Genomic DNA, 27,829 nt, shown 5'->3' with positions numbered 1-27,829 from the left:
TTCGTTTTTGTGGCAGAGTTTCGAAAGTGTGCTACAGTTTGGCCTTTGAGGATTACTTTCCCGGTACTAATCGATCAGCAGGCTTAAGTACAACGCTTCGTGTGTAAAATTGAAAACCCGATTCGAAGCAAAAAGCTGGCCAACTCGGAAAGCCGAAAAACCGCATAATCCTACCGTAGCTTCTCCAAACTCCAGTAGTGTGTAGCCCCGTTCTTAGTGTCGGTAACCTCTACGGCGACGATCGTTCGCGGTATTGGCGTTTGACCAAAATCGTCCTCCTGACCGCCGCCAGTAATGGCTCCGACCGGCGATGGTGTCAACTCCGGTGGGAGCGGCGAGTAGAGGGTATCGGTGAGCAGAGTGAACTGGAATTGAACCTGCGTGTGGTGGGAGAAAACGTTGAAGAACCATTACCCATCATGCCACACGTGGAGCCGTGGATTAAACGCGCTAGAGTAATCATTTTCACTCACCTTCTTCTTCAGCTCCACAGAAATGGCATTGGCCTCCTTCAGGAAGATAGCATTGCCCCAAAGATCATCGCGAAGGGAAGTGAACTGATGGTAACGCCACTTACGGAATGCCCACGCAGCCAGCCCGGCTTCACGTGCCGTCCAGCAGGATTCAAACAGCGGATTTACTAGTGTACGAAATAGAAACTCATTCAAGCTCTTCTAGGAATGTTCAACAACGCGAGTGAAACAAATTCTTACCAAAGATGTCTTCCTCCTGATGGAAGTCCTCGGGGCTATAGCTGCTGTACATCGACATCGTCATCGACTGTTCTTCCACCTGTTTCTGCAGCGCATCAATTCGTGCCTCGTAGGTCTACCGGTGTGTGGAGCGTGAAGTTCACAGGTAATGTCAACATATTTTAAAAGAAATACTAAAGACCATCGATATATACCTTGCGCTGCTCTTCGAACTCTTGATCGGCGGCCCGCTTCTCGCGCTTGTACTGTTCCTCCAGTGCCAGCAAGCGTTTCTCCATTTCCACCTTCAAGTCAATGCCTTGTTTCTCGAGCAGCTCGCACTGGGCAAAGTTCCAATCAGCAATCTCGCCGCCGCCGGCCGAAGTTTCACACACATCTACCTCCTTATTTTTCTCACGCTTTTCGCGCGCCTGCTCCGGGTGCGTGAACCGGAACACGTGATTGCGGCCCAAAATTACACGCGACCCGGTCTGCAGTACCTCGGGGTCGATTACCTTGCGCCCGTTCACGTAAACCAGCGCATCCTTGTGCGGCACCAGTGTCACCACACCGTCCTTGTTCTCGAACACGCAGTGCTCCTTCAAGATGTGCGAACCCGACAGTTGGATGTCTTGCGGCACATTTGCTTCCGACGTGCCGAGACGAGTGAGTCCTAAGGCGAGATTTACACAAATCAGATTAAGCTCGCCGTTGCCTTTACTTCTAAGTGGTCGATGCTCGTACCGTCCTTGATGTAATACAGCAAACACTCCGACAGGGTCGGATCCTCATTCAGATTCACCAGATGCGGTGATTTCTTGGGCGAGAACACACCGACCGTTATGCCGTCCTCCTTCACCGCCACGCCCATCTCGGCGAAGACGGCTTCGCGCTGTACGCGAATCTGCTCGGTACGCTTCAGCTTCTCCTCCCAGGTTTCGTTCAACTCAGCGATCAACTTTTCGCTGGCCTGCAGTTGATCGACCGCCATTTCCGTGCTGGAACCGGTGCGCTTGCGGTTGCGGTTCGGCGAATGAATCTTCTTTTCACCATCTTCACCCTCCTCGGTAATGACCACACCGACACCGCCGGATTCGGTTTTGTCTGACTTGATGACGCACTCGTCCTCTGGAATGAGAAAAGGATAAATGTTAAATCATCAGGTACCTCTGGCGGTAGCACTTGTCGAAAGCAAAGTACTCGGAATTAAAGGCAAAGGCCAGCGAAAAGTGTTTGAAAGTAGGACACGGTTCACTAGTTCACGTACAACGTTCACGGTGAGCTTGCAGAGTGTAATAAGAGGCACAAGTGAGCGCGAATAAAGCCATAAGTGACTCGGTAGTGAATCGTTCCATGAACCGTGCCGTATACTAACTATGCAACTTTTCAAATGTCGATTATATACTTTCATGGAAGGAACATGAAATATGTTTTGTAGTAGAAAAAATGCACGTCATTCATAAATCGATCGGAATCGATTGCAAAACTTAAATTAGGGGCTAGCAACCAAGCGACATCTGAGGAAACACACACGTCGTAACTTGTACAAGAACCACTACACGTTAGCTTGTTTGGGTTGACCAAAGAGAAGTCCACCGGAGCGGACCGAAAGAGCAAGGGGCCGAATATGTTGTTAGTATAAATTTGGAATGCTCACATTTTGACCAACCCAATGGAAAACAGAAACAACCAATAAAAGTAGGTTCGATACTCAACGTTGGATAACAATAGTGCAAAAATCAAAACTCATACAAAAAACACAAAACATGAATGAGGCTTATGGTCGCATGAAATATTTACAAAACGATAGATCGAAACTAATGAGCTAAGCGAGTAGTTTTTTTAATTTAAAATAAAAACAACAATAGATGAGATAACCGTCGACAAGGGACAACATATAGACAGATGAAGCTTTTGCTGTCTTCACAGTAAGTTTACATTCGCCGTAAGCTGTTGGCGCGTCTTTAGCGGCGAGTTACGGTTTAATATCGCACAAGCCAGCAAACGATAGGGAGAAATAAAATCGAAACACAAAAAGGTTTATGACGAAACACTAGGTGGAGATTAGTGGGAAATTAAATTCGAAAAACAGGTAAACAATTTACAATAAAACAAATCATGTCATTACGATAGGCATATCCCTTTCAGTGGCATTCGGCGGTATTTACTACTTACTATTAGCATCTCGCTTTTCACAAACCACTTTACCGTCCGGTCCTACATGAAAATCGTAGTACAAGTGATTAAATTCCACAGTTCAACACTTAAAAATTGATATGGTTTTGTGTGTGTATTTGTGTGTGTAGAGGCGATACAAGCGAAGCTTTCGGTTTTTGCTTGTTGACCTGCTGCCCATCTTGTTACAATGTGATTGATTGCAACTCGCACTTCATAGCCCAATTGCTCTAGCCAATTCCATAGCCGCCAGGCCTACGATATGGTCACTGAGGCGATTTTTGATGTTTCTAAATTTTGTTTCTCAGTTTTGTAAAAATTTTGCTCGAAACAACAAACAACTGGCACATATAAAACTAACGCACAAATCAATGCTTTCTAAACCGGCCGAAACAAACACATTCCAAATTCGCTAAGAGAATATTCGAACAACATTCAACCAGGAAACAAGTGGATGCAGGTGTGAACCGTGAGAGTGAGATTATTTGAATTTTGTACTGTGGAACCGACCAGACATCAAATAAAAAAAAAGGAAACAAATCGATGACAAATAATCTGACTGATGGAAATGTGAATTAAAAACGAAAATAAACGTAGTCAAAGGTATATGGAACGCAAGAAGTTAGTTACTCGGTTCGGTTCTCGAGCTCGACAGAACTATTCACAAGCAATGGGGGTGTGCGCGGATAGAACGCATTGAGGAGAACGGTTTTACGAAATAAAAGTTGGAAAGTCGTTCAAACGACAAAAAAAACCCTACCTTCCTGGACCTCGATGCCTTCGGCTTTGAGGAGTTCGCGCAGTTTTTGTATTTCCTCTTTGAGCTCGCGGATAAGCTTCGCGTTGGCGTCCTCGTTGACGACAGCCTTGCAGACGATCTGCTTGGCGCGATCGGCATATCTGCAGAGCACGGAAGGATTCAAGTAAATAAGTAAAGCTGTTTGAAGTGCAACTTTTACTAAACCACTTACCGTAATGTGCTGAGCGTTTCATCGTAGTTGATATCGGCCGGCGATATCGCGGCAATCATTGCAGTTTTGGAGTTTCCACCAAGGTTTTCTCTCAACAGCCATGTTAAAACCGAGTCGCGGTACGGTATAAAGTCGGCCTTTTTGGACTTTTTGTTCTTCGAGGCCTGAAATCGATAATGTGCACGATTATGGTAGTAAAGGCTCAAAAAACTAAACCATACGTTTAATCTTAGTCACAACAAAACTCATTCCAACTATTCTATGCAAAAACTAACAACATCAAGCAAAGGGTTTATCTCTTCATTCGGGTTTGTGATAGAATTTTTGGTTTTTGGAAAACTTAACTACTTTCAGAATTAAGAGCATAATTATTCGAAATGATAATCTTAATCTCGAATCAACCACTACACAAAGTTTCAGTAGAGTTTCATTTTATGCAAAACCATAAATTGAACTAAAATGAAACATTTTATAGGTTCCAAATATTGATTTATGTATGTATGATTAGAAACTATCGTGAAAATTAATCAAACAACACAGTAAACCACTCGAAAGTGAAACATAATGTCCAACGTAACAGAAAAGTTCAACCAAAGAGGAATCGATACACGTAACGTAAGCAGAACCGAACAACCTCTGTACTTACGGACTGTTGCCAGGGGCAGTTCGCGGATGTGTCAGAAGAAGAGCAATGAGGCAGATGACGATTTGGTAATGATCATAATAATAATTGATGTTGGATGAGGGGAAAGTTCGTTGCCATAAGCGAGATCGAGATGTAATGGAAATGAAACAGATTGTAAATGAACGCATCAGTAACGGCTACGTAAATCAGAGAAAAAGAGAGCACTGCTATAAACGTAAGTGCACGAAACACATAAACGACACCACGCGGGGTGCACCAACCCTCACCGCGACTAGGGCAGGGTATCATCATCTGATCCCGTCGTTGTCGTGGTGTACAGAAACGACCAAATGCTAAACGGTCACCTAAACACCACTAGCAACATAAAACGGACGGTACATTGAAAGTTACTTACGATTTCTGCCAACGCCGAGATGACCTTGCCCAAAGTGGTGAGACTCTTGTTAATGTTGGCGCCCTCCTTCAGGCGCGTTCCCTTGGCGCCGGTCGAGTCCGCCCGCTCGGACCCGGCCAGATCGACCAGACTGATTTTGGAAACCTTCTCCGTCTCGAGGCTGGTCATACGGTCGTGGCGCTTTTGGGTGAAGAAAATCGTAAACACAGCGTGCGATCTAGAGCTCGTTTCGTTCATGTTGGTCGCAGCCACGGTACTGGGGGGTCGTAAGAATAACGCACGAACCGAAAATTAGAGCCTAATGACCTACACTCATTTCGATTCATTAGCCAATCGCCTAATTACCGCGCCTTGTTGCCCTCGTCGATGAGGTCGTGTATGTCCTGATAGGAGGTGACCGCCAGCTTTGACAGATCCTCCACGTACGGACCGAGCAGCGGGTGTTCGCGCACCTTCAGATTGCCCTTGTTCTTCGGGTTCAGCAGATCCCGGACGCGCTCGCAGTAGATCTCCATGTACGACACCTCGACCGAGTACTTCAGGTCGTCACTCTCCGTTTCCTGTATCCGACGGAACAGGTCCTTGCAGATCATCGGTATCACGCCCTCCTGGCTATCCTCCTGCTTGCCCATCATGGTGTACGACTTGCCAGCGCCGGTTTGGCCGTACGCGAAGATGCACACGTTGTACCCATCGAACGAGTGCTGCAGCATCTCCTCGCCTATGTCCGAGTACACCATGGCCTGTGTGGAGAATTCCAGATCGCGGGGCTGTAGAAAAAGAAAGAGAAACCGGTTACTTCCACACGCACAACCGAAAACACGCTTGCACACGTACATCGTGCGACCAATACGAGTAGTCGTAGTTGAAGCGTTTGACCGAGTCACAGGTACCGGGCGGTACTTTGGGGTTTGTGATGCAGGTGGTGTTGCCGGACATCTCGATGATACACTTCGACTCCCGCCCGATCTCCCGGGAGTTGAACGGTCGCACGCGGACCGCCACCTTAACGGACGACATGATGGCTGCTGGTCACGGGGCCTGCCGATACTGGCTTCAATTCTGTAAGTGCGATGAACAATAAACTCAGTTAATTTTGTTTTTTCTCCGAACTATAGAAAGCAGTTGAAACAAAATACCAATGGAGACGCCCAGTAACTTGTTAACTTGAGTCAAACGAACGATGAAAATAGTTGCATTCGACGATTCAAAGTAAAAGGACATAGGTTAAGACCGGGTCCGTTGCATAATATTTGTAAAAGAAATACGTTTTACTGTTGTTAAGCCTGTCCAATGGCTTTAAGAACAGCCTGTCAGCTTAAAGAGTTGTTATAAAGAAATCCCGAAATAGATTTCAAAACCTCAACTGACAACATCAATTTAGGTTATTCATACCGTACATTATCGCTTCACTTAATTAAGCATTCAGAAAGTCACATTAGTTATGCACAATCGATTCGCTGGTAAATTCAATTTGCATACATTTTCTTAGGGGCAAACGCTATTGATATACAAAAAACCAAGATAAAATAAAACGAAACTTTGAATTATGATGCCTGCATTATGCATTAGCACCCAACGTACAGAAGACAAGAAATTCGTATTGTAAAACAACCTAAATTTTTGTTTTGTCAATAACCCTTCAAGCCAAGTATGTACCAAATATGGTATGAACATAATAAGAATTTGCTGCTGGCCAGGACTTTGCCAACTAACGATTCCGGAGGTTGCCACAAAGCCTTTGCTATTGTAATGCCAAAGCCAGACACATAAATTATGCTTTATTGGAAACTTTTTCTATGCCTGTCCACACTTAAGCCTTGCTAGTTGAATTTATTACACGTCCAGAAAGAGGAACTAGTCAGACAATCCCGCGCATAGGAAGGAAAAAGGGTCCTCCTGTCTTCTCAACAGCGCCCACATGCGGTGCGATTTTACGGTGGTCCTCCGCGACATTTGCAGTTCGGCAATTTGGTGGACCGGTGAGTTGATTACTGCATGTTCGAATCGAGATTAATCTCCACGGGATATTTGCGCGTATAAATCATCCATTCGGGGCAAAACATGAACACGCCCTCTATTCTATGGAACCGCCGAGTTTGAAAATAATCTCGAAGAAACGGAAAATACTCGAACATAGTCAACAGTCCGGAACTAATTGAATTTTGCGGCACTGTGTAGACCAAATGCGCCTCTTCTTTGGTTCGTACAATGTTACTGTAACCCACACTTTCGAAAAAAAGAGATTTCGACATGCTCATAGTTAAATTTTGCGTCCTACAAAAAAAACTTCAAAAGTGGCAAACAATCTAATACGTACAAACACTGAATTCAAATGTTTCGTTTTTCAAATTTAGACAAAAACATTTTGCCGAAAGAAATACTTTCAGCCGATTGGGAACAAAGAGTGCGATTTAGCCGAAAGTTTGCGATACTCCGCGGTGAGATATTCCTCGGTATTGACGTTTGGCGCTCAATATCCGTCAATCGAACAACCGAAACAAACGGCCATATGCCATGCAACCGACTCCCGTCACAGTGTTCGACGTGGCTGCCTCGGAGGCACCCTCAACCCAGCAACAACAACGTCAGTTTGCCATCAATCAACTTTGCGGGCACGTTTCCGGTTTTTTGCAACCTTTTAGCGATCGATGGGGAACTCCTGAAGGATGGAAAAGTGTGCGTCTACCGCTGCTGCGTCTGCCTTAATTAATCGTCCGCACGCAATCCAATTTGTGTGGCCAACCTCCTGTACGCCACACGTGCGTCTCCACGCCCGCCGAGACCGGTTCGCGGCTCTGCGTGGTGCGTGGTTATAAATATAAAACGTTATTTAAAGCAATTTCCCACTTTGCGAAAGGTGAAAGCGAAGTTCAAACAGCACGACGAGGAAACGCGACGAGAAAACAAACTCGCACAACAAACAAGTGAACAACAAAAGCGCTCAAGAGCTTCGGCCAGACGGTGGAAGCGTGACGCTATGATTAGCAGGCGCCTTTTGATGGGGTCGTGCGGCAGGGAGTCCTGCCATACTGTGAGATCAGGACCACCCCCCGGCACTGGCCGCACGATTCTCGGAGAGTAATCCCCAAGCTCCAATTTTGCATCGCAATCACACAAATGTTTTAGTTTTCGCTTACATGCCCGATGTCCTTGGTACGCATGGTAAAAAATATGAAACAAGTCCTTCGTCCACTACAAGGACATTTTGCGAAGCGAAAACGATGTGATTTTCTGTACAGAGAGAGAGAGAGCAAGTGCCACAGTACATGGCCGAGTACGAGAAAAGTCTGGATGGGCGCCAGCTGTCTGCCGCCGATAGGGCTGCTAATGGTCAATTAACGCCAACGCGGCGTGGGTCAATATGGTAAGCAGCCGGGCGATGATGGTGAAGTGCGGGAGAGAGAGCCCACAAACTGCCTTGAACCGAGACCTTCAACAATTTGGTACAAAACTCTTAAACGATTTGTGGTGTTATATTTTTCGCCATTCTTGGAGCGTAGAAAACTTGACGACAATTGGGTGAAACCAACGACCCGGCGATGGTAAGCACTAGCAATGCTACATAAGAACCTAAAGTGTAATCGAATAAGGAGCGATAAAGTAATACTCATTCTGCGCCGACCTGCTGACCTTAAAACAACTGTATGCTGCACCAACCTGGACATCGTTCTACCTACAGATGGCCCGGGTCATGCTATTTAATCGTCATTACGTGCTTCTCGAAAGGTAAGCGCACCTTTCTGTGTATATACTAGCGTCGAGGAGCTGGAGTCGATATTATGTTTGGCACTGCGTCCGTATAAATGCGAACGGTGTGCGCCAGTAATCCACTGAGCATCCTTTAAGCTCTATGTGTGTGTGCCACAAAATACAGAGAAAAAATCGGCGCACAATCTATCGTGCGGCGGCACACAAACATAACTTGCGTGTGGGCCTTGCGTCGGGACTACTGGGCGTCTACAGCAGTCAAAGCTGGAGTCAGGCCAAGCGACCAGGTCGAGCGGACTAGTATCGCCCAACATTCGTACGATGACTCATCCGGCACCGATTTTCGGTATATCGCCCTGTTCGCTGCTTGGAAAGGAACTTCGAGGACCGACAACACCAGCAGGTAGCTATGAAAAAAAGTAGACAACCTTGGCCAGTATGGTGCAACTTACTTAAAGGTATCCGATTTCACGCAGGTTCAATGCATTACTGGGGCTGCCACTACGGCGACGACCGGGGGCGACGCGTTGTTTGCCTTTCCTAATGCACCCTGACTTATGGGTTTTCAGCAACAGTGACAACGACAGCAGACTGATGGATCGAATACTTTGCCGGCGGATCGTTTTTCGTTTTCCCACAATCCAATCCATCACTCACAACGTTGAAACAACAAACAGCAACATTTTTCGACTACGACTTGTATTTTAAAGTTCGTAAATGGCTATTGGCTGCTATTTTTCTGATGTTATCGGAACGATTTTAACAAAACGAAATAGCTCAAATTTTCGTGATGCAGTTTAGTTCGGTTTCGTGTGACGCATCATGAGGTCATTGATCTCCGCATCGATCAACCCTTATAAATAACCCCCTTTTTACACTCGAACCAAACACAGTTTCGCCCTCCCCGCAATCGCTTCCAATGTGGTAGCTCAACCTCAACATTCGGTCATCGTTCGTCCGAAAGGCAGAAGCCTTTCGACCCAAGCCAATGACGGGAAGCTACCCGTCCGTATGACCGTTGCCTGTCAGCAGCAATCCCCTTGATGGGAGGAGCGGGGGAATTTTCAAGGTAATAGACCATATTCGAGCGCCTATTAGGCGCCACCCGAGCCATCAGCTGTGATGACGGCAAAAAATTGTTATGAAAGTGGAACCTATGTACAACAGGACGACGACGACGGCCGTCCATGCAACACCTGCTGCCATACAATTAGCTTCCAATTCAGTTGTGTGGCCCACTCAGTAGGCCTGTGTGCTCCACTTTCCGGCGTCGAGATGACTCATCGACTCGCAGGACATTGTCCACCGTTCGTGTCCACCTTTCTAGTTCCTGTTTCAACGTCGGCCCCCAGCCACAGTCGCCTTTCGGGGCACTTTCTTTGTGGCAACGTACGAACTACCCTTTGCTCCGCAGTGTCGGCCCGCGATGGCGGCAGAAAGAGCAATCATCGTTGTGGTGGTGATGGGAAAATCGATACGGGTTTTCCACTGTTTTTCCTCTCCACGACAAATCGACCGAGGGCTGGCAACGTGATTATCCCACATTGCAGGGGACTGTGTGCGCTTATGTTTTGAATATTTTCTCAGTATCTCTCACTCTCTCTCGCTTTTTCCGTTCTCTTGGGGAGCGAGAGCGTGAGAGAGACCAGGTTCCAAAAATCTGTTTTTTATCTCCGTCTCTCTTTTTTTGTTTGACAACTCCTCATTCATTGATTGCGAATATTTGCTTTTGATATAGGTTAGTGTTTGACATAATGCTTTTGTATTGTTTTGCAAATTGTTTTTTGCGTTCCAATTATTGTTTTATGTTTAGCATTTGAACTATAGAAACAATAACTTCGGCACCAATGTCTGGCGGATCAATTAGTTCAAAAATTTATATTAACTGATGCATATCTTGCATATTAAACGATTCATACAGGCATCGAACCCCACCACAATACAAACCAAAAGTAATCCTTGTTTGCCGTCGGAATGCTTTGTAGCGTAATGAGCACGTATCGAAGCATAGTCCTTTCTCGAAACAATCACGCCTCACGTACAGTCCTCTCACCGAATCTCACTTGCGTGACTCACACAGCAAGCCACGAATATCCTGGGCTTCGACTTCACTCGCTCGCGAAACTTCTCTTTGCAGCCACCGAAAGGATGTACCACCCCCGGGAGTAGCGAGAGAAAACACAGAGCGAGAGAGAGAGAAGTCACACTAATGGTTCACAAAATGGCGCTGCAGGATTTTTCACCAGAAATACATTTCTGGTTTTTCTGTATTTTCTAGATTAGCTCAGTCCGATTTTTAAGCTACACAACACTTTGTCAGCCAACATCGCAAACAAATGGAACAGTACTTTTGACGCAAAGCCTCCTTTGCTTTCTTTTATGTAGAGTATGTTGCCCCCGAACGAAACCGATTGATTGCATTTAAATCAAGTACCTTACTTGCGGTTACTGTCTATACTTCCATTGGTTTCAGTTTTTATATTGCAGTATGTAATCCATCATACACGCATACACTTTCCGCACACACCCACACATGCACAAATAATGCTGGCATCGGACATGACCTTTAACAAATTTGCGTGTAGACGGTTGTTCGCAATCGGTTGATAAGTTCGTAACGATATGCTGCTCCGAGGGAAGGCCACGAGCGGATTATGGTTCGCATGTCCCCCCCCTCCAACCGCAATACACATCGGATGGCACCGGAAGAAGAAGACAGCGAATAAGAACATTGACCTCGAAAACCGAAAGAAAAACGCCCCTCTAATGAACATATTACGCCATGTGACGTTGTTGAGCGAAGTATGGAAAACGGAACACCACTTACAATCAGAATCGAATGCAGCGCAGGAACCCAAAAAGGGGAGGATTTACCACCCACCACCGCCGCTTTCGAACGGCAAAGCACTGTAAAAAGTAGGATTTTTCTTCCTGCTCAAGATTCGCAAGGATATCTCCTACTGGATCACCACGGACACAACGCCACACCGTACCGCACGAGAGAGCCGCACACAATTCAACCGTCGCGGTTGGTGATTTTATTTGCAAAATAATTCCTTTTCCGCACAAACTTATGCTCCACGGTATTAACTTTTTACCACATAAACCACCCACACACGACGGCACACTGATTGGCGTTCCGCGGCGTTCCCGTTTTCAGTCCATCTTGGAGAAAGGCTCGCTTGGAACTGAGCCCATGAACTCTCGAGGACTCGCGGAAATGTTTCCCCCTTGACAGCAGCAATAACGGGTTCGAAGCCTGCTCCGTGGCTTCGACAAAGAAGAGCTGTTTTCGAATATCGTGAGAGAGAGCGAGAGAAAGCGGGAGAGTCTTTGGGAAAACTGCGCCTCTCAGAAGGATACAGGCCAGTTCGTTCGTGAGAAACTTAAAGAGCCAAACACGGAGTTACAGTGATGGCATTCGGCAAGGATCCGGTACATTGGTCTCTCTTGATGGTCATATGTTTGTAAAAGCCTCTCTCTCTCTCTCTCTCGCTCCGTCTCACTCTTCGTACAGTGCAAAAAAGTGGATGTTTTGTAGAAGTCATGAGCAAACATGCGCATTGCGCGCGATTGCTGTGGGACACCTTTGCGTTATCGATTCCACTGCACAACGTATCGTTATGTTGTCCCTCCGTTCGACGGAAAGAGACAACCGAGGCGCCCCCGGGTTTGCGAGACCGAGTGAGAAAGCAGGCTGTGTCGACATTCTCCTGCATCGTGATCGAACGGGAAAAAAAAATAACAAAACTCGCCGTACGTCCTCCGGAAAATTGGTTTTCCCCGGTCGCGGTCGCGGAAAGACGTCACCGGTGCAAAATATGTGCAACGAAATTTGCCTCCTCAAACAACACCCACCGCCCCCGTACACGGCCCCGCATCTCAACTCGCCCAACATATGCTGGGTGCGCGCGCACTGGTCAACACATGTCGACGGGCAGGGGGACCGACACTGGAAGGCGCATAATGTTTAGCACGCGAGGGGCCTTTGGTATAGGACACACGGCACCGAGTGACAGGGGATCCGGTTCTCGCATTTCGCCAGGCGCGGACACTGACTGACTTTGTGATGGACAAGCACAAGCACCGACGTATTGTGTGTGCATTGTTTTCGTTGTTTCGCCCGCTCGTGTTCTCGTCAAGAGAAAGGCTTTGTGTGATCCCTTCTTCCTTGACTATTGTTTTACGACAAGTGAGCACGGTGGACACTGAGCACGATTTTTGTTTAAGGACACACCAAACGAATGCTTTATGATCGCGCGACGTCTTGAGTTTTGTAAAGCTCATAAAAAGAACGTAACGTATGGAACCATCCTTTGCTAGCAAAACGTGCTGCAAAGTTCCGGCGAAAATTTGTCAGAACCAGACGAACGTATGAAAACTTGAGCGCCCATGAAAAACACTCCCGGTTTGTCTCAGCTTCTTTTCCCGGTTCATCCTTCCATCCATCCGGGTTATTTCACCATCGCATCTCAAACATTTTCCGTTTATACCAGAAATATCGAAACTATCCACAAAATTTCTTTCTTTATTAATTTTTTAATTGATTTGTTTATTTTATGCTTTATTCGATTGGGGTTTAAACTTTTACGTCATATAACCATTAGCTTACTACCCTGAAGTGTCACATTCAACCCTATTTCGTTACGTTCGTTACGAAGGACGAATGCAATAACTGAATGTATAAAAAATCTCTTGCTTAATAATTACTAAATTGTAGTAATTGCTTAATTGTTCGCAAACGAAAAGAGATCTTTGGCTGAAAACGACTGTCGAAAAAAAAGCAAATAAAATCGTAAAACAAATCACCAACAATCGCTCATGTCGACCTCGATGCACGTGCAACACGCTTTCATTTCATTACCATTTCACTAAATGAGCAACTACTTAACGCTGGGCAGCACACACCTGCCACGAACCATTGATTTTCCATCACGAAACTGGATAACGATAAACGATGGTGGTAGACTAGGTAACTCGTAAAGAAGTTAACTCGTGACTCCCATAGTCAAGAGCCGACCAACCTCGAGAACCTGCCCTTCGATTCATTCACAGCCAAGCCCGTCTGTCAGCAAGATGGACGAAGGCGTTTGCATGGCTCAGCAACGATGCAACAAATTAGCAAATTGATTGATCCGTTTTCTAGCTTTTGAAACGTTTCGAAATTAGTTAAAGGGTTTGTTTTCGGACCGAAAAACCGGTCCAATTTATCGAACGATAAACTGTTTCGCACCTTCGTTGATAACATCTTGTGACCGATCTCACCTGAGAGCCGTAAACATATTTCATGACGTGCATCACGTTGACCCCCTCATACACTAATTATGCTCCGTGGGCGAAGAAGTCGTTCCCCTAGGCGGGAGAAAGGCGAGTAAATTTATTGACCACTAAAAGATGTGTCTCCAGGGTGTTGTAAACAGGGCGAGCCCCAAGTCGGGTTGCCTTGTCGGGCTGAAACAACGAACATTACCATTACATTCAGTTGATCTACTCCAAAAATAGCACAATAATTGGAGGACGAAAGTTAATCTAAAGCCGAAATCCTTTAATCTCCCCACCGAAATTCAACCGAAATTGGGAGAGGTTTGTTCCGTCCGCTTTCTTGGAACAGGTTTTATAGGCGCTCCTCTTCGAGCACCTAGCAAGGAACCAATTCAAATTATAAAAGCAAACCGTGGAAAGCTTCGCGTGCAAGAACTGTTGAACTGCTCTCCTTCGTCGGTTCGTTACGCTGTCTGAAGGACCCATAAGTGTCGAGTGTAGGTGGCGCTATAATTGTAGCCACAACACACACATCAACGTCCTGCAGACACCGCCGCCGACGTGTTTGTTTAAGCGGACCAGGACGAACACGATGCGAGCTAAGGCCGAGGCTGAAGGCCGAGCTGTGACTGCGACGAATCTATTTTTAGCCAAAAAGCTCCAAAGAGCAGCGACAGCATCCGGCGACATCTTTGTCCGGTCGATCACAGTCTTGTGGTCTGCAATATGTTCGGGATTGTCTGGATGGGCAAAGTACTTCGTAACTATGCTGGTGATTGCAAATTGTACATATCAAAAGAAAGCACGTTTTGAAAGTAGTATTTGAATCAGAAAGCGCAAACCACAGTACGCAACAAGGTTGTAATTTATTTAGTAGAGCTGTACGAGCATCGTTAGGTCGAGACAGCGAGACTTGGCCACCGTAATCATAATCGTAAGGGTTCATTTCAGTTAAAACTGCGTCACGGCGACTGACGTAACGAGACGGTATTGATTTCCGGTGCCTTTGCAACCACCGCTGCAAGCCTTTTGGTCCTAAAATTGTATCCACAGAGGTCCTCTCAGGAGAGCAAATATCTCCCAGCGCCGGCACAGGACGATCCCTTGCTCGACCTAGCCACCACGAGAGCCCGGAGAGTGACAATTTCCTTTTTCTTTTAGCAGATGGGTCTGGTGGCAAGCACGATGCACGCGGCGACTCCTGGCGAGAAGCCGCAAATATCCGTACCGTTCCCCGGAATATAACTCAACGTGGCCTAAACCTCCCCGGGGGACGGTAAGTCAATTAAGTTTAAATTACCATAACGATTAGCAGCAGTGGGCACACGATCAGCCGTTTGCGCAATAAAAACCACACAAAACGGCACGCGTTCGGTGTGGAATGAAATTTGCTGTTGAAGGTCAATCATTTCCGGTCACATCCGTGCACATTGTGGATTATAAGTTCAATTTGAAGGGCGCATATTTTCAGCCACACCGTTCGTAGGTGTGGCGCCAAAAATTGTAAATTCGCTAGTCCCTAAATAAGTCGACTATCAGAGCAAGAGTTGTGGTAACAACACTTTTATAACTATTTTTCGATGCATGACTTGAACTGACTTTTTTCAACTTTAAAGATATTCCAAGAACATTCGCAGTACAAAAAAGAAACCTTAGTAACAAGTTACAAAAAGGCTCAATGAACTTGATTTGGTCGTGTATACGGGTCAAGAAAACAGGACTCGTCTACGGTCGCCAGTTTGGAATTAAATTACCTTATTTTGGTCATGCTTTAATGATTTTCGTTACCTTTAGTTGTTTCGTGAGTAATTTGATCATAGTCTCAATAACAATTTAATCAAAGTAGAGCCATGCCAAAGTAGAGAAGCTGAAAGTCTTGGAAGGAACTACGATATTTCTTAGCATGGTTTCAAATGACAGGATAATGATTTTTAAACGGCATGATGCGCGAAAGGAAAGATTTCATGGAGAGATTTCAAAAAGACAACAAACATCTATACACATACAAAACCATACACTTCATCTGATGAAAAAAACCAGATAGAAAGAGGAATACCCATATAAATAGTTACCATACTAGGTTTGAATTAAAAGAATCTCTTTCACGAATGAGTATGTTTCAGGGTCAGCATGGACAACTCTGCCTCAGACTAGACTTCGCTCATAAATTGTAATCCAAAAAAGTGATGTACACAATTCAATCAATAAACTCTGTGGGCAACCGACAGCAGGAAGACAGCAATGGCATATGTGTTGTGCCAACACCTGTGCCAAAATTAAAAAGAAGAGCTTTATCCCTCCTATCCGCCCGCCATCCAACGAGCCCAAAGAGAGCAATCGAAGCGCGGTTTGGTGTGTATTTTTTGCCCTTTAAAATATCGATCACCGGCGCGCCTAATGATAATGGCACGTGGAAATGCACAGCAAATCACCCACTCTCACCCAGGCCAGGTGGTGCTAATGGATATAGCGCAAGAAGCTTGCCGCAAGAAACGAACGCAAGGGCGCAAAAGTCGGAGGCACAGATTGGAAGACAGAAGTGGGCAAAAGGCCAACGCGAAAAAACGGAAAATGGAAAGCCAGTCCTGACAGATAACAGGAATTTATGGTCTGCAATTTACGCGTCCGGCGCACGATTGGTGTGCTGTTTGTGCTGACGTCTTTGCAGCCTCAAGCAGCTACCATTCATTTCGCTTCGCTTCGCTTCCAGGCTTCCAGGCATCCTTACAGCCCCCGTAGGAGGGTCCATTGTTTGCGCGGGTGTATGTGATCACGGAAAATGTTCGAAAACTGTCGGAAAATTTGTTGGTTACAGAGAGCGAAGACTTGCACGCAACTCTAACAGCACCACGATTGGTGCGGGGCCAGTTTGGGAATCATTTTGTTACCACTTCGCACACCACTTCATCTAACGCGCTAAGCTCCGGAAGTGAGTGGAAGCAATGTAGCAAAGCGTAGCATAAACTTGGTGGCGCGGCACATTACATGCTTCGGTTGGATTGAGCCGTTCCGCAGCAAATGGAGTATCACACCCGGATTGTGTTCGCAGCACAGCAGGACTGCTCCTGCCGCCGTGTAGCAGCTTCACCGCCGCTAAGATTCTTCAACAGCGAGCGAAAGAATCACTTCAATCGGTGTGATCTCTTTCAGTTTATTTTCTTCGCATTTTCTTTCAACTTCCAAGTGCGAGGTGTAACACCACCACCAGACAACGCCACGACGGGGATCCTTTGAGGGATCTTCGTCCTTCGCACTCCCGTCCTTACTGCGAGAACGGTGTGAAGTTTAATTAAAATTGAATTATTTATTTCAATCTCGATCGACGGAGACGACGGCGTAGCGCCAAGGATGCAAAACGCACGTGCGCGGATTGTGCGTCCAACATTTTTATGTTTTGCCGGTGGATCCCCTGAGTGTGACAGGCACAGGCTGGATTGATAATGGCAGTAAACGGATTACCTTGTAATACCGCCAGCTGCCAGCTTGTCAATTAATGTTGGCCGAAGCACCGGGGCGACTGACAATGCTGCTGGGTAATCGCTAAATTGAGAGTGTTCCGTATGCCTATGTGGGCTCGGATGCTAGCGTCGGAAGCTGGAAAGCAGTGGAGCAATATCCAGACGATTTTTTATAATCCTGTCAATTTGGAAAAATTCTGAAAACACTTTCACAAGTCGTGTATCCACGCAAGACAAGCAGAAAAAAGCTTGAATTTGAAACCAATGCCAATTTGGTCGTTTTGCTTTCATACCTTTGCCAATTCCTGCAAATTTACGGAAACCAATTACCCAATTCTGGAATGTAATAAAATTTATGCGCCCACACCGTTTTAGCTGTAGCCATTAATTGGCCATCCACGCGTTCGGTCGCATTCAGGAACCAATTTAAATTAGATTAATGAAGATACATTTCATTCTGCACGAACGTAACAAATAGGCCCGCCAGCAAGTGCGCTCCCGGAGCCGCCAGCGATTGAACAATACAAATAGGCACCATTTGCTAGACGGCTTCTCTCTATTAACTGAACTGCCATCCGGAGATTAAATTCAAATATTTCATGTTCCGACGATTCCATTCCGGGGTTGCAAACGCGCACCGACGACAGTGGGCCCGAAGAAAGAAATGAAGACATGTAAACCAACTAACGCGGCAAGGGCAAAAAAGGCAAATAAGCAACGGTTCAGATCGGTTCTCGAGTCCTGCGATAAGAAACCTCTTCCCCAGCGGCGGCTTGCGGCTTGTATTACAAACTGCCAGCTCGGCCAAGGAGGCCGGATGGATGGAGCGTTTTTACTGAATAAAACATAATCTTTATTTATACACCTTTTTCCCTACATCGACCGTCGGGTGTGCCGTGCGAAGCGCACACCGGAACTCCGGCCAAAGGCGACGCGTCCTTTGGGGTCCTTTGCGTTGTTAATATTGCAGCAGGTAATGCTAGTGCCCCATCATCGTTCCGCACGAGCCTCCCTGGGGCCGCCTGACGGAGCCTGCCTACAAATTGAAACCGTATACCTTGCGCTGCGTCGCTCACCCCGGGAGGACACTTTTAGCGGTGTACGCCGTTAATTTAACGTAACACGACGACACTTAAAAAGAGCCGGGGACGGGGCCGGGGATTTTAAGCGACCATCTTATTATGGCGAGCTAAGTTTTGCACAGAAATTAATGTCTAGCCCTAGCCACTTCTGGCTAGCCTACCGGTTCGAGCAGTACCGAGGTGCCGTGGTCCCCGGGAACAGCGGCAGCCATCGACAGTTTCCAGGGTAAGCTCGCTCAACATATTTGATCATCTCAAGCGCCATTGCTCTTGCCCTTGGCCAGATTTGCCACGATCCATAAAGAGGCTGGCTCATTAATCATCTTTCAACCGTCAACCTCCCGGTAGCTTTACGGCCACGTTTATGACGCGTCTCGCAGCATGGTATTTGACATAAAAAATGGGCGATAGGCCGGGCGTTGTGGGTGGATAGTCTGAGCTTCCGCTTCGGAGATAAAATGTAAACACAGCTTCATCATGCTTCACGAACACTTGACAAAACGGAGCAACATCTTCGGTCGGGCTAATGGCACAGAGGGATCAGATCGTGCGACAATGTAAGGTTATGGGCTGACGATGAAATATAGATATATTTTAAATTAATATTTCATATTCACATTCATGGGCCCTTTGCTTGGTGTGCTTGCCGTTGGCGCTCAGAACCGAAATCGGTACTATTGAACCTCAAACTCTGGGTCTAATTCTAAACTTTGCTCATGATGTTGTGCCGTTAGCTACGATGTTTTACTAATCTACTTTCATACCACAAATTTAAATATTGATTAGTGGAAATAAACAAACAATTGAACAGAATAAAACGCCGTCAAAGCATAGTTTATCGCGAAGTTTACCTAAAATATGATTTCTTGTTACAGAAACGGGTCTTAAGTTTTATGTTGCAAACTTTAGTCATTTAATGATAAAACGAAATTGAAGACGTCGAAAACCATTGGTGCAGCATACTTTACAATGGCAGCGCTTTTGCGGCTCAATATGCAATTTTGAATCATGTTATCTCCCGAATTAACTCATGAAAACATACAGCCTTCCCCGATCAAATGGGCAATACTGCAAATAAAGTCACCAAACAGGACACCCCGCACTCGGTTCGTTATGGTCAGGATCGGTCGGGGAATCGGCGGAGCGGCGTACTTTTGGCTGGCAGGTTCTGATGAAATCTTGTAACCTGACTGTGTCCCCCCGACCCAGGCCCCGACCGTTTGATATCAGAATGCGCGGCAATAAGCCAAGCGCAAGGGCATCGTGTGCCGGCATCGAACAGTTACAGTCCCAGAAGACGAAGAAAATTCGATTTCCTATCGACATCTGCCGCTCCGTTCTCCGCTCCAGTTTAATTCCCTGCGAGCGTTTGTTTGGGGACCGAACGTCGACGGCGCCTGCCATGGATCCGGGATGCAACAAAACCCGATTTTATGCTCACAACCGCCACACATTCGCTCGGGGGATCGGTGTGGTCCCTTTCTCGAAACAAATATTTTCTTCGTCAGAAAAATCCGATAAAACTTTATCCACAAGAACCGAAGGTGATAGGCTCTTGGCTCAGTGTCGGTGGCCTTCTCGGTAACAAGCAAAATGGTGCTCGCAGGCCAAAGGCCGACTGTCTCACGGAGTCTCATTTCCCACCGGAGACTGCTGTCCAAACGCGGCGCGCCTATCCACGTGTCGTGGAAAGCCGCGAGGAACGTCCGTTTGTTCGTCGAAGGAAATTTAATGTTCGTTCTCCTCCTGGGCGTGAGCGAGCAAGGGGCCGAACACGTTTTCCACTGTTTGGAGCAACTGCAAGACACGAGACCGCCAGTGTATGCCACAAGACGCGGCCACGTTAGCACACGCGCGCGGACGACCTCCGAACAAGCGCGAGCCAAACCGGCCCAAAGGAGCCAAACGGGAACCACGAGGCGGCCGGTGTTGAGCCGGTGTGGAGGGAAAATAAAAATCAACAACCAGCGGCACAAAGTGGCGGTTTGTGGGACGTTTTTCATTCTCCTTTAGATGGCCGCCGTGTCGGTTCTGCCATCTCACAGTTTCCACATTCGCCCGCGTCGTCATACGAGCATTCCTAAGAGAAGATAGGTGTTTGCTAAAAGAAGGCAACAAAAAAACGGACATTTGTGCTGCTCGAATTAAAGAACGGCAACTGGCACGCGATGTGCCCTCTCCCGCGGGGAACTTCCGTTTTTAGTGCCGGCACAGCAACTCCAGTCACCGGTCGTGACGCATCACACGGTTTTGGGGCATGCATATGGGGCCAATGGAGCCTTTACTTTCCGGTTGGTTCCGTGATCGGGTTACCCACGAAGTTGCTCGTGGTGCGATGATGCGTATTTCGGAACGGGTACCGAATCGAACGAAGTGAACCCTCCGGTTGGTGGATTGATCGATGGCAGGATGACGAATTTTTGCCACAATAAGCACCTTCTTCCTCAGAAGTAATCAAAAATGTCCTCTTCTAAGGAAGCGCGTATACCAACATTTTCGTTTGATTTCAGGAAAAATGGACAAGTAAACCTTTTAACATTGAATACTGCAAAAAGTATGTTCCATTCTTATTGTTGCTTTCAAGTACTGAATATGATAAAAACCTAAAAAGAGAGCGAGATACGAATTTCCCTTTTTGTTGGACACGACTCCTGTGCCTGGATTCCTGAACCAGACTGTGTCAATGTTTACATTTCACTCCTCTTTGCTATGTAGCGAATGTAAAACCTTATCCTTCGTAGTAACACTACGTGCACTGTTGATACACAGCTAATTGGATTTCGGTACTACGATACTCTGTGTTAACCCTACCCATCATCATTTGAACCAGGTTATGTGCCTCATTAGGTGGCCACGAGCGAGCTTCTTCACTTGCTCGTAGCAGAAACTTGTCAGCATTTGATACGGACGGTGACTCAAGCATCGCTCACCCAACAGTGTGCGAACAGTTTGCCGAAGCTATCGCACGCAATCCCCAATCCGTACAAATTCCTAACGAACCCCAAAGCCAGGCCCACGGACGCGCGGAATACGTAATAATCGAGGCGTAACGTGCCGGCCCGCAGCACCTTTCGGAGCGGAATCTATGCAAAAATAAGCAAAGACGGAAACGGAAACGTGGCCGTGCAAATCCGTCACCAAACAGACGATAATCTTATATTGGTTCGGAGCTTCCCGCCAGCGCGCAATGGATCTGCTGCGCTATGAATATTCATCAAATCGCAAAATCATTCGCAGTTTCGGAGAAGATTGCACTGTGCGCAACCGTGGCTTCGACGAGGATTATGGCCAGGACAATGTAAAGGCGATGTGGATTAGCTGGACACGGGTAATTATTTTCGGAAGAAAATATACTTTATATAGGGTTGGTTTGATCCAAAACACATATTCTCCCACTTTCAGTTGTTCAAGTGTTACCAAACAATTAGTAAAAGTTTCCAATGGACATAGTGTAAACTTTCGAAAGAAAAGCTATGCTTTGGATGCTGTCCGCGTAATCTATGATCGTAAAAATTGCTGAAAGTGTCATTTTAAATTCCACGTGCTGTAGATCTGGGCGAATGAAAAAAAAAACGAGGAATCCAAGATCGTGAGTCATCAATTGTGAAAACTCGGAAACTCGGATTTGTAGCAGCGGAATAGCGAAAATCGACAAATGATACAAATGGCTGCCTCTACTTCGACGAATCCCGTCCAACGAACACTACATCGGTAGACACGAAAAGGGCCATGGAATTGTGAGTGGGGTTTTAAATAATAATTCAACCCGAACGCGTTCGGAATCGACATAAAGTCACGGCGCCGCCGGATGGAGCGCAAAAAGAAAAACACTGCCATATGTGCTCCAAAGTGCCTGGTGCCAGTAAGTCCCAGTTTGGCACCGCCGTCTGGATGATAGGACCCGACGGGGAAAAGTGTCCTCTGACTCATCGAAGCTTTTGCCCAGGAGCAACAACACACTCAAACATGAAGTATATAGCGACCACGACGCTTGATCTGGCTCGTGTTCGGAGCGTAGGACGGAAGCGAAACTTTGCAGCAGCAGCCACTATGGACCTCTTTTTTCCTGTGTTTCGTTCTTTATTCTCAATTTTCCGGTTTCTTTTTGACACAATAAACATGGAGGGAAAAAGTAAAATGGATCCGCGCTTTCGAAGCCCGCACACCCAAAGGCAGACCTGAGAGCGGAATGTATAATTCGGCAACATCCCATTTTCAGCCTCTGTCTTTGGATGCTTTCTGTAGCGCTTTGCTTTGCTCATTTCGGATACGTTTGCATAAAAATATGAACCACGGAGAAGAGAGCAGCAAAAAAGCGGTAAACGAATCAGCTTGGTCACTAATTTGAGTTGTCCTTCGTCGGTGCTGATTGTATCCGGAAAAAACTTAGGCGATGATCAGTAGGAAAAGTTATAAAGTGTTGCGTAAAACAAAATTAAAACGAAGGCAAATTATAAATTGTTGTTTTTACACAAACAACGAACCACACAACGGAGAATAAGGGAAATTGGGATTAATGCAAATTTAACAAACTGATTCAGTAAAAATAAAAATTAGAAAACGAGCGGAAATTTCCAACTTCCGGATAATTAAAAGTTATCACGCAGATTTTGAAGCTTCTGTCGGATGGCCGTTAATAGAGGCAGCTTTTAAATCGATTGAATTATAAATGAACCACAGACCCAGTTTCGAAATGGCATGAAACTGCAATAACTTAGCATCGATTTACAGGGGCAGGCATCGAAAAGGCTGTTGACGCCCGATAGTCCCGTGGAAAATGTGGCCCATTACCTGGCCACACTTTCCACGAATCTCTCGGCTCGGCAGATGAATTATGCTCGCACAATCGAATGTACGCAAAATATCGATCCACCTGGAACTTTTCGCTTTGCTCATACGACGAGAGCAACATTCTGCTCTTTTTCCCACCGTGATAGTTGGTGAGGCTACATCCTTTCTGCACGGACCCATCCTGCCGTAAATTGGTGCTACCGATCGTGGGGCCATTCATTATATAACATTGAACGGGTTGGGAAGGTCCTTGCGCAATGAGCATTCTTCGCAGGATGCAGCGTATGGAGGTTGAAATGCACTAACATCCTAGTAGCAGTATCTTTTACAGTTGCAAAATTATATCTACTTTTTCGACCTCTTGGCACAAAAATTCATTTAATTAAATTTGGTGCATTGCATACACACTGCTAGGCACTGCAAGGAATTTCCCAAAGAATTTAAACGGTTTTTTGATATCTAGTTCGGTTGAGAAGCGATTTTGGATTGGAACGTTCCAGTTCTCTCGTGGGCGACGTGCGAAGGCGGAAGGATCGAAGTAACCTTTGTAGAAACACAAAGCGCACCAAATCTAAAGTGCATCAAAACCACTTAACACTAAGGGCCACTTACTTGAGTTTGAGCTAATTGTAGAGCTGCGAAAACAGCTGTAAATCCACGACAATACGAACAATGATTCACGGGCACTCACATCTCACACACGCGCAACACACTACATCGAGGACCGACACTGGGCACACTGTGTCGTCCTAGGAGTGTGACGACAGCACGGCAGGAAAAACTTCGATTTTTCCTTCAGCTCTGGGAAATGGAAAAGGAAAATGCGTTTTCCCGAGGCAAGGGAATCATTTCAAAACACTTCCCACCAACCACCCTTCGGCGAGAGCGCAAGAGAGAAGGGGAAAAAACAATAATATTGCACGTTTAGGAGATAGCGCTCCACAGCACGTCTAACAGTTCTTAGACAAATGGAATATGGATCAGTTCACCCTTCTGCCAGGAAAGACTGCAACTTGACATCCTGTGCCCTACGATAAACCCGAGCTATCAAATGTCTAACTAGAGGGACTTCGACGACCTGAACAAGGTGAATACATACTAAGTTATTTATTAATGCTGTAACAAACTTCTTTGAAAAGTATTCAACCTCCCCAAAGTCTATCTAAATATCAACCAAAAAAAACCGTAATGGGTTTTACAAAAAGTGCCACGTACAGTGTAAAATTGTATTACTCATTGTCATCCAAGCGACTTTAAGCGGTTCGATTCGAAGCGACGTTCAGAAGGTTAGCTTCTCGAGTTATGTCAAACAAATCTCGACCAAAACAATGGTGCGTCAGACGTTGTTGGGGTAAAATTGTTCGCATTTTCGGAAATTTGCAGAAAAGCCATTTTGCAGTGTTGTTCATTATTACAAATTGTTGCTTGCAGCGACAATTGAACGGGGCCGTTCGAAATGTGCGCCGCGATAGAGAAAGAACTCAAGCAAAAGGCTGATAAGCCGAAGGAAATGTTTCCTCTGAACATCAAGATCAAGCAAGAGAAAACCACGAGCTACGAAGATTCCAGCAAATCGGAAACCGTCGACAAACTCTCGATCGATGTGAACTTAACAAACATCTTCTCTACCACCATAACAACCGGCACGGGCACGGCCACGGATAGGCATGGCTCCGACAGTGCCGACGTTAAACCATCGCTGGAACCACTGAAATCGTCGAACGAGATCTTGACCGAACTGTTCCGAGTGTTCAATGCGGCTCCGCCGGAGATTATTGACGACGATTCGAACGATGGCGCCCACGTCGAGCAAGAGAAAAAGAAAAAGAAACATAAACACAAGAAGAAAAGTAAAAAGCATAAAGGTGGTATTAGCGACACGGAACTAGAGGGGCCCGTGGCTGCTCCACTGGCTCCCATTGATGGTGAGGTACGGGTAAAGAGGAAAAAAATCAAAAAGGAAAAAGATCGCGATCACAAGAATAAACATAAACGGAAAAGAGCGCGCGAGGAAACGCTGCTGGTCACAATCAAGCAGGAGCCTCTGGACGTCTACGAAAAGCCTGCGAAAGACCTCGGCCACACGAAGCACAAGGACAGAAGGGACAAAGAAGAAAGCAGACCAAAAGAGGAAAAACCGGTGGAAGAAGCGAAGCTACCGATAAAGGGCAAAATACAAATCAAAAGTCTCAAGAATAGTTCAATTTTCAGAGATCTGACCAAAAGTTCGACGGTGTCCAAGGAGCATGACCATGATCGCCACCACGGACGGGAGAAAGCGGAATCGTTCACGGGCGAACGGGCGGAAATGCGCAAACGTAAAGCTTCGGATTCGGACTTTTCGATGTCCGACGATGAAAGCCGCGGCCAGAAACGGTACTACGATTTCTATCAGAAAAAATACAACTCCTTCTACGCGAGTTACGAAGAAGAAAATGATCGGCACCGGCACGAGCGGAAGCGACACAAGCGCAGCGAGGAGCACGATCGAAGGGCCCGCTCAGGGTCAGCTTCGTCGCGCTCGCGGTCACGCTCACCGGAGCAGTTCGACAAACAGAAGCTTCTGGAGATTGCCCGCAAGAACGCGATCAGTATGATCAAGCAGGGTACGCTTCCGGGAGCGCAAAACCTGGACGGGGAATCAAAAACCAAACTTATCTCGATGGTGCGGACCAGCGGCAAAAGCGTCGAGGAGCTGACGGAGTACTGCAAGAAGCTGTCCAACAAGGACAATTTTAACGATCTTTCCAGTGTGTCTTCTGACGAGAGTGACCACGACGCGGACGGTGGTAGCAAAGCGTTTCACCATCCGTTTCAGCTCAAGGAACAGGCGCCGATTGTTATGAACATCCGCAACGCAACCCGCATCCAGCCAAAGTCAGCGGAAGAGAAAAAAGCGATACTGATGCAGTTCCCGGTCTCGTCCGGGATACCGCATCGCACGACAGAGAACGAATGGGTGCCGGTGGAGCCGAAGAAAGCGCAGCCTCCGATCAAGCCAGCAGCCCCAGGTGGTGGCCAAATGAATAAACCGAAGCCGAAACCGATACTGCCCCCGTCGGCAACCTTCGTGCCGCAACAAGCACCGCTTCCTTCTGCGGATTATGGCTGCGGACCTTCGACATCACATCAAGCGCTACCGGGACCAAGCGTTGCGGCTCAGCAAAATCTTTCTCTTCCCATGAGGCCTCTACAACCCGGTGTGAATCCTCCACTGCACCCCAATGGACCGAGCAGGCCCGCCCCCGGCCCAGTGTACGATCCGATTTCTCCGAACTACCCACAGGCGCATGTACCGATGAGTCATCAACTACCGGCGCCATCCCAACCCTTCAGCAACATGGTTCCCGTTGATCAACCACACGTGCTGCCGGTAGATACCAGTGTTCCTCCACCGTTGATGGGTCCCGATGCAGTGCACCGCCAGGAGCGGAACCAACGTCATCCACAGCATTTCTCACCCGCTCACCATCAACAGCCAGGGCCGCCGGATAATGTGTTCAAACCCCAATCGGATGGTGCCCAGCTCGATGTCGCGCAAATCGTCAGCCAACGGTTGAATGCGATGCGAAAGCTGCAGGAGAATCCTACCGACCCGCAGGCCCGCCAATTGCTGTACAACACGCAGAAGGATATGTCCGTGTGGGCATCGTCGAAAGTGATGCCCGGTCAATTTCTCGGAACGACTGGAGTAAACTGTCTTAGCCAGCGGGAACTGGCCGAGGGCTATCAGCCGTGGGCGAGGCGAGACATGATGAAGCACACCGCACCCGTGACCGGCGGAATGGGAATGCATCTGCTACAAAAGATGGGCTGGCAACCTGGGGAGGGTTTGGGCAAGGAGAAAAACGGGTCCCTGCAACCGCTGCTGCTGGACGTTAAACTGGACAAGCGAGGCCTTGGTGAGGGTGAGAACAAAAATCGTAACATGCCCTTCCAGCCGCCACTGTTCACTCGCCGGGAAGAACGGCCTGGAGGACGGTTTCCGCCCAATCAGCCCCACCAGATGAAGGTTACCACCGAAGGAAAACATCCGGTGTCGATACTCGGTGAGTACACCACCAAGCGGAAGTGGAACGTTCCCCGGTACGAACTGGTCCACGAGAGTGGGCCGGGTCATGCGAAGAACTTCATCTTCAAAGTTCTCGTCAATGGGTTGGAGTATCAGCCGGCGATTTCAAACAACACGAAAAAGGAGGCCAAAGCGACGGCGGCCAAGTTCTGTCTTCAGCAGCTGGGAGTTGCAATCAACTAGGAAAGTATTAGCTACAATTGGCCACCCATTATTTTCCTACTTACCCGAATCGCGTTACAAATGCTTGCACACTGCGTCTTGCAAAGTGTTCGGTTTTTTTAATATTTCCGCCAATCGTCTAACCCAATCCATGCCCTCACTAACCTAAGTATAACGCTCATCGACGAAATCAATTGGTCAATCTCACTTGAGTGCGTAAATCAGTTTGAATGAGCTCATATTTCGAGTAAAATTATGCAAAATACGTGTTAATTTCGTATAGAACAAATAATAACTATGCGTTGGGCTATCCCTCAGTCGAGAACAAAAGTGTACATTTTATTGAATCACAACATGATGACAAATCAAGCTGAAGGTAAAGCACAATTTCGCTCCTCCACAACGGATCAAAA

General features: G+C 46.8%; 2 protein-coding genes across 2 annotated transcripts in view; one reads left to right on the top strand and one right to left on the bottom strand.

The window, feature by feature from the left end:
* Positions 1 to 23,840, bottom strand: part of LOC128268790 (kinesin-like protein unc-104) — a 33,255-nt gene extending 9,415 nt beyond the window's left edge. Inside the window, exons 1-12 of the mRNA XM_053006009.1 lie at positions 23,795 to 23,840; positions 5,716 to 5,940; positions 5,224 to 5,648; positions 4,879 to 5,134; positions 3,839 to 4,002; positions 3,628 to 3,767; positions 2,868 to 2,909; positions 1,437 to 1,820; positions 908 to 1,365; positions 714 to 828; positions 474 to 640; positions 175 to 377 (exon numbers count right to left, since the gene is read on the bottom strand). Of these exons, the coding sequence (XP_052861969.1) occupies positions 175 to 377; positions 474 to 640; positions 714 to 828; positions 908 to 1,365; positions 1,437 to 1,820; positions 2,868 to 2,909; positions 3,628 to 3,767; positions 3,839 to 4,002; positions 4,879 to 5,134; positions 5,224 to 5,648; positions 5,716 to 5,898 (2,537 nt within the window). The 5' untranslated portion in view covers positions 5,899 to 5,940; positions 23,795 to 23,840. The remainder of the gene's footprint in view (positions 1 to 174; positions 378 to 473; positions 641 to 713; positions 829 to 907; positions 1,366 to 1,436; positions 1,821 to 2,867; positions 2,910 to 3,627; positions 3,768 to 3,838; positions 4,003 to 4,878; positions 5,135 to 5,223; positions 5,649 to 5,715; positions 5,941 to 23,794) is intronic.
* Positions 23,841 to 24,543: 703 nt separating this feature from the next.
* LOC128277898 (protein Son) lies at positions 24,544 to 27,714 on the top strand. Its single transcript, XM_053016501.1, has one exon. It carries the CDS (start codon positions 24,639 to 24,641, stop codon positions 27,435 to 27,437), a length of 2,799 nt encoding a protein of 932 aa, XP_052872461.1. The 5' UTR covers positions 24,544 to 24,638; the 3' UTR covers positions 27,438 to 27,714.
* Positions 27,715 to 27,829: the final 115 nt, after the last annotated feature.

The sequence above is a fragment of the Anopheles cruzii genome, chromosome 2, assembly GCF_943734635.1.
Source record: "Anopheles cruzii chromosome 2, idAnoCruzAS_RS32_06, whole genome shotgun sequence".
NCBI classification, from domain to species: domain Eukaryota; kingdom Metazoa; phylum Arthropoda; class Insecta; order Diptera; family Culicidae; genus Anopheles; species Anopheles cruzii.
This window is presented reverse-complemented; position numbering and strand designations above follow the sequence as displayed.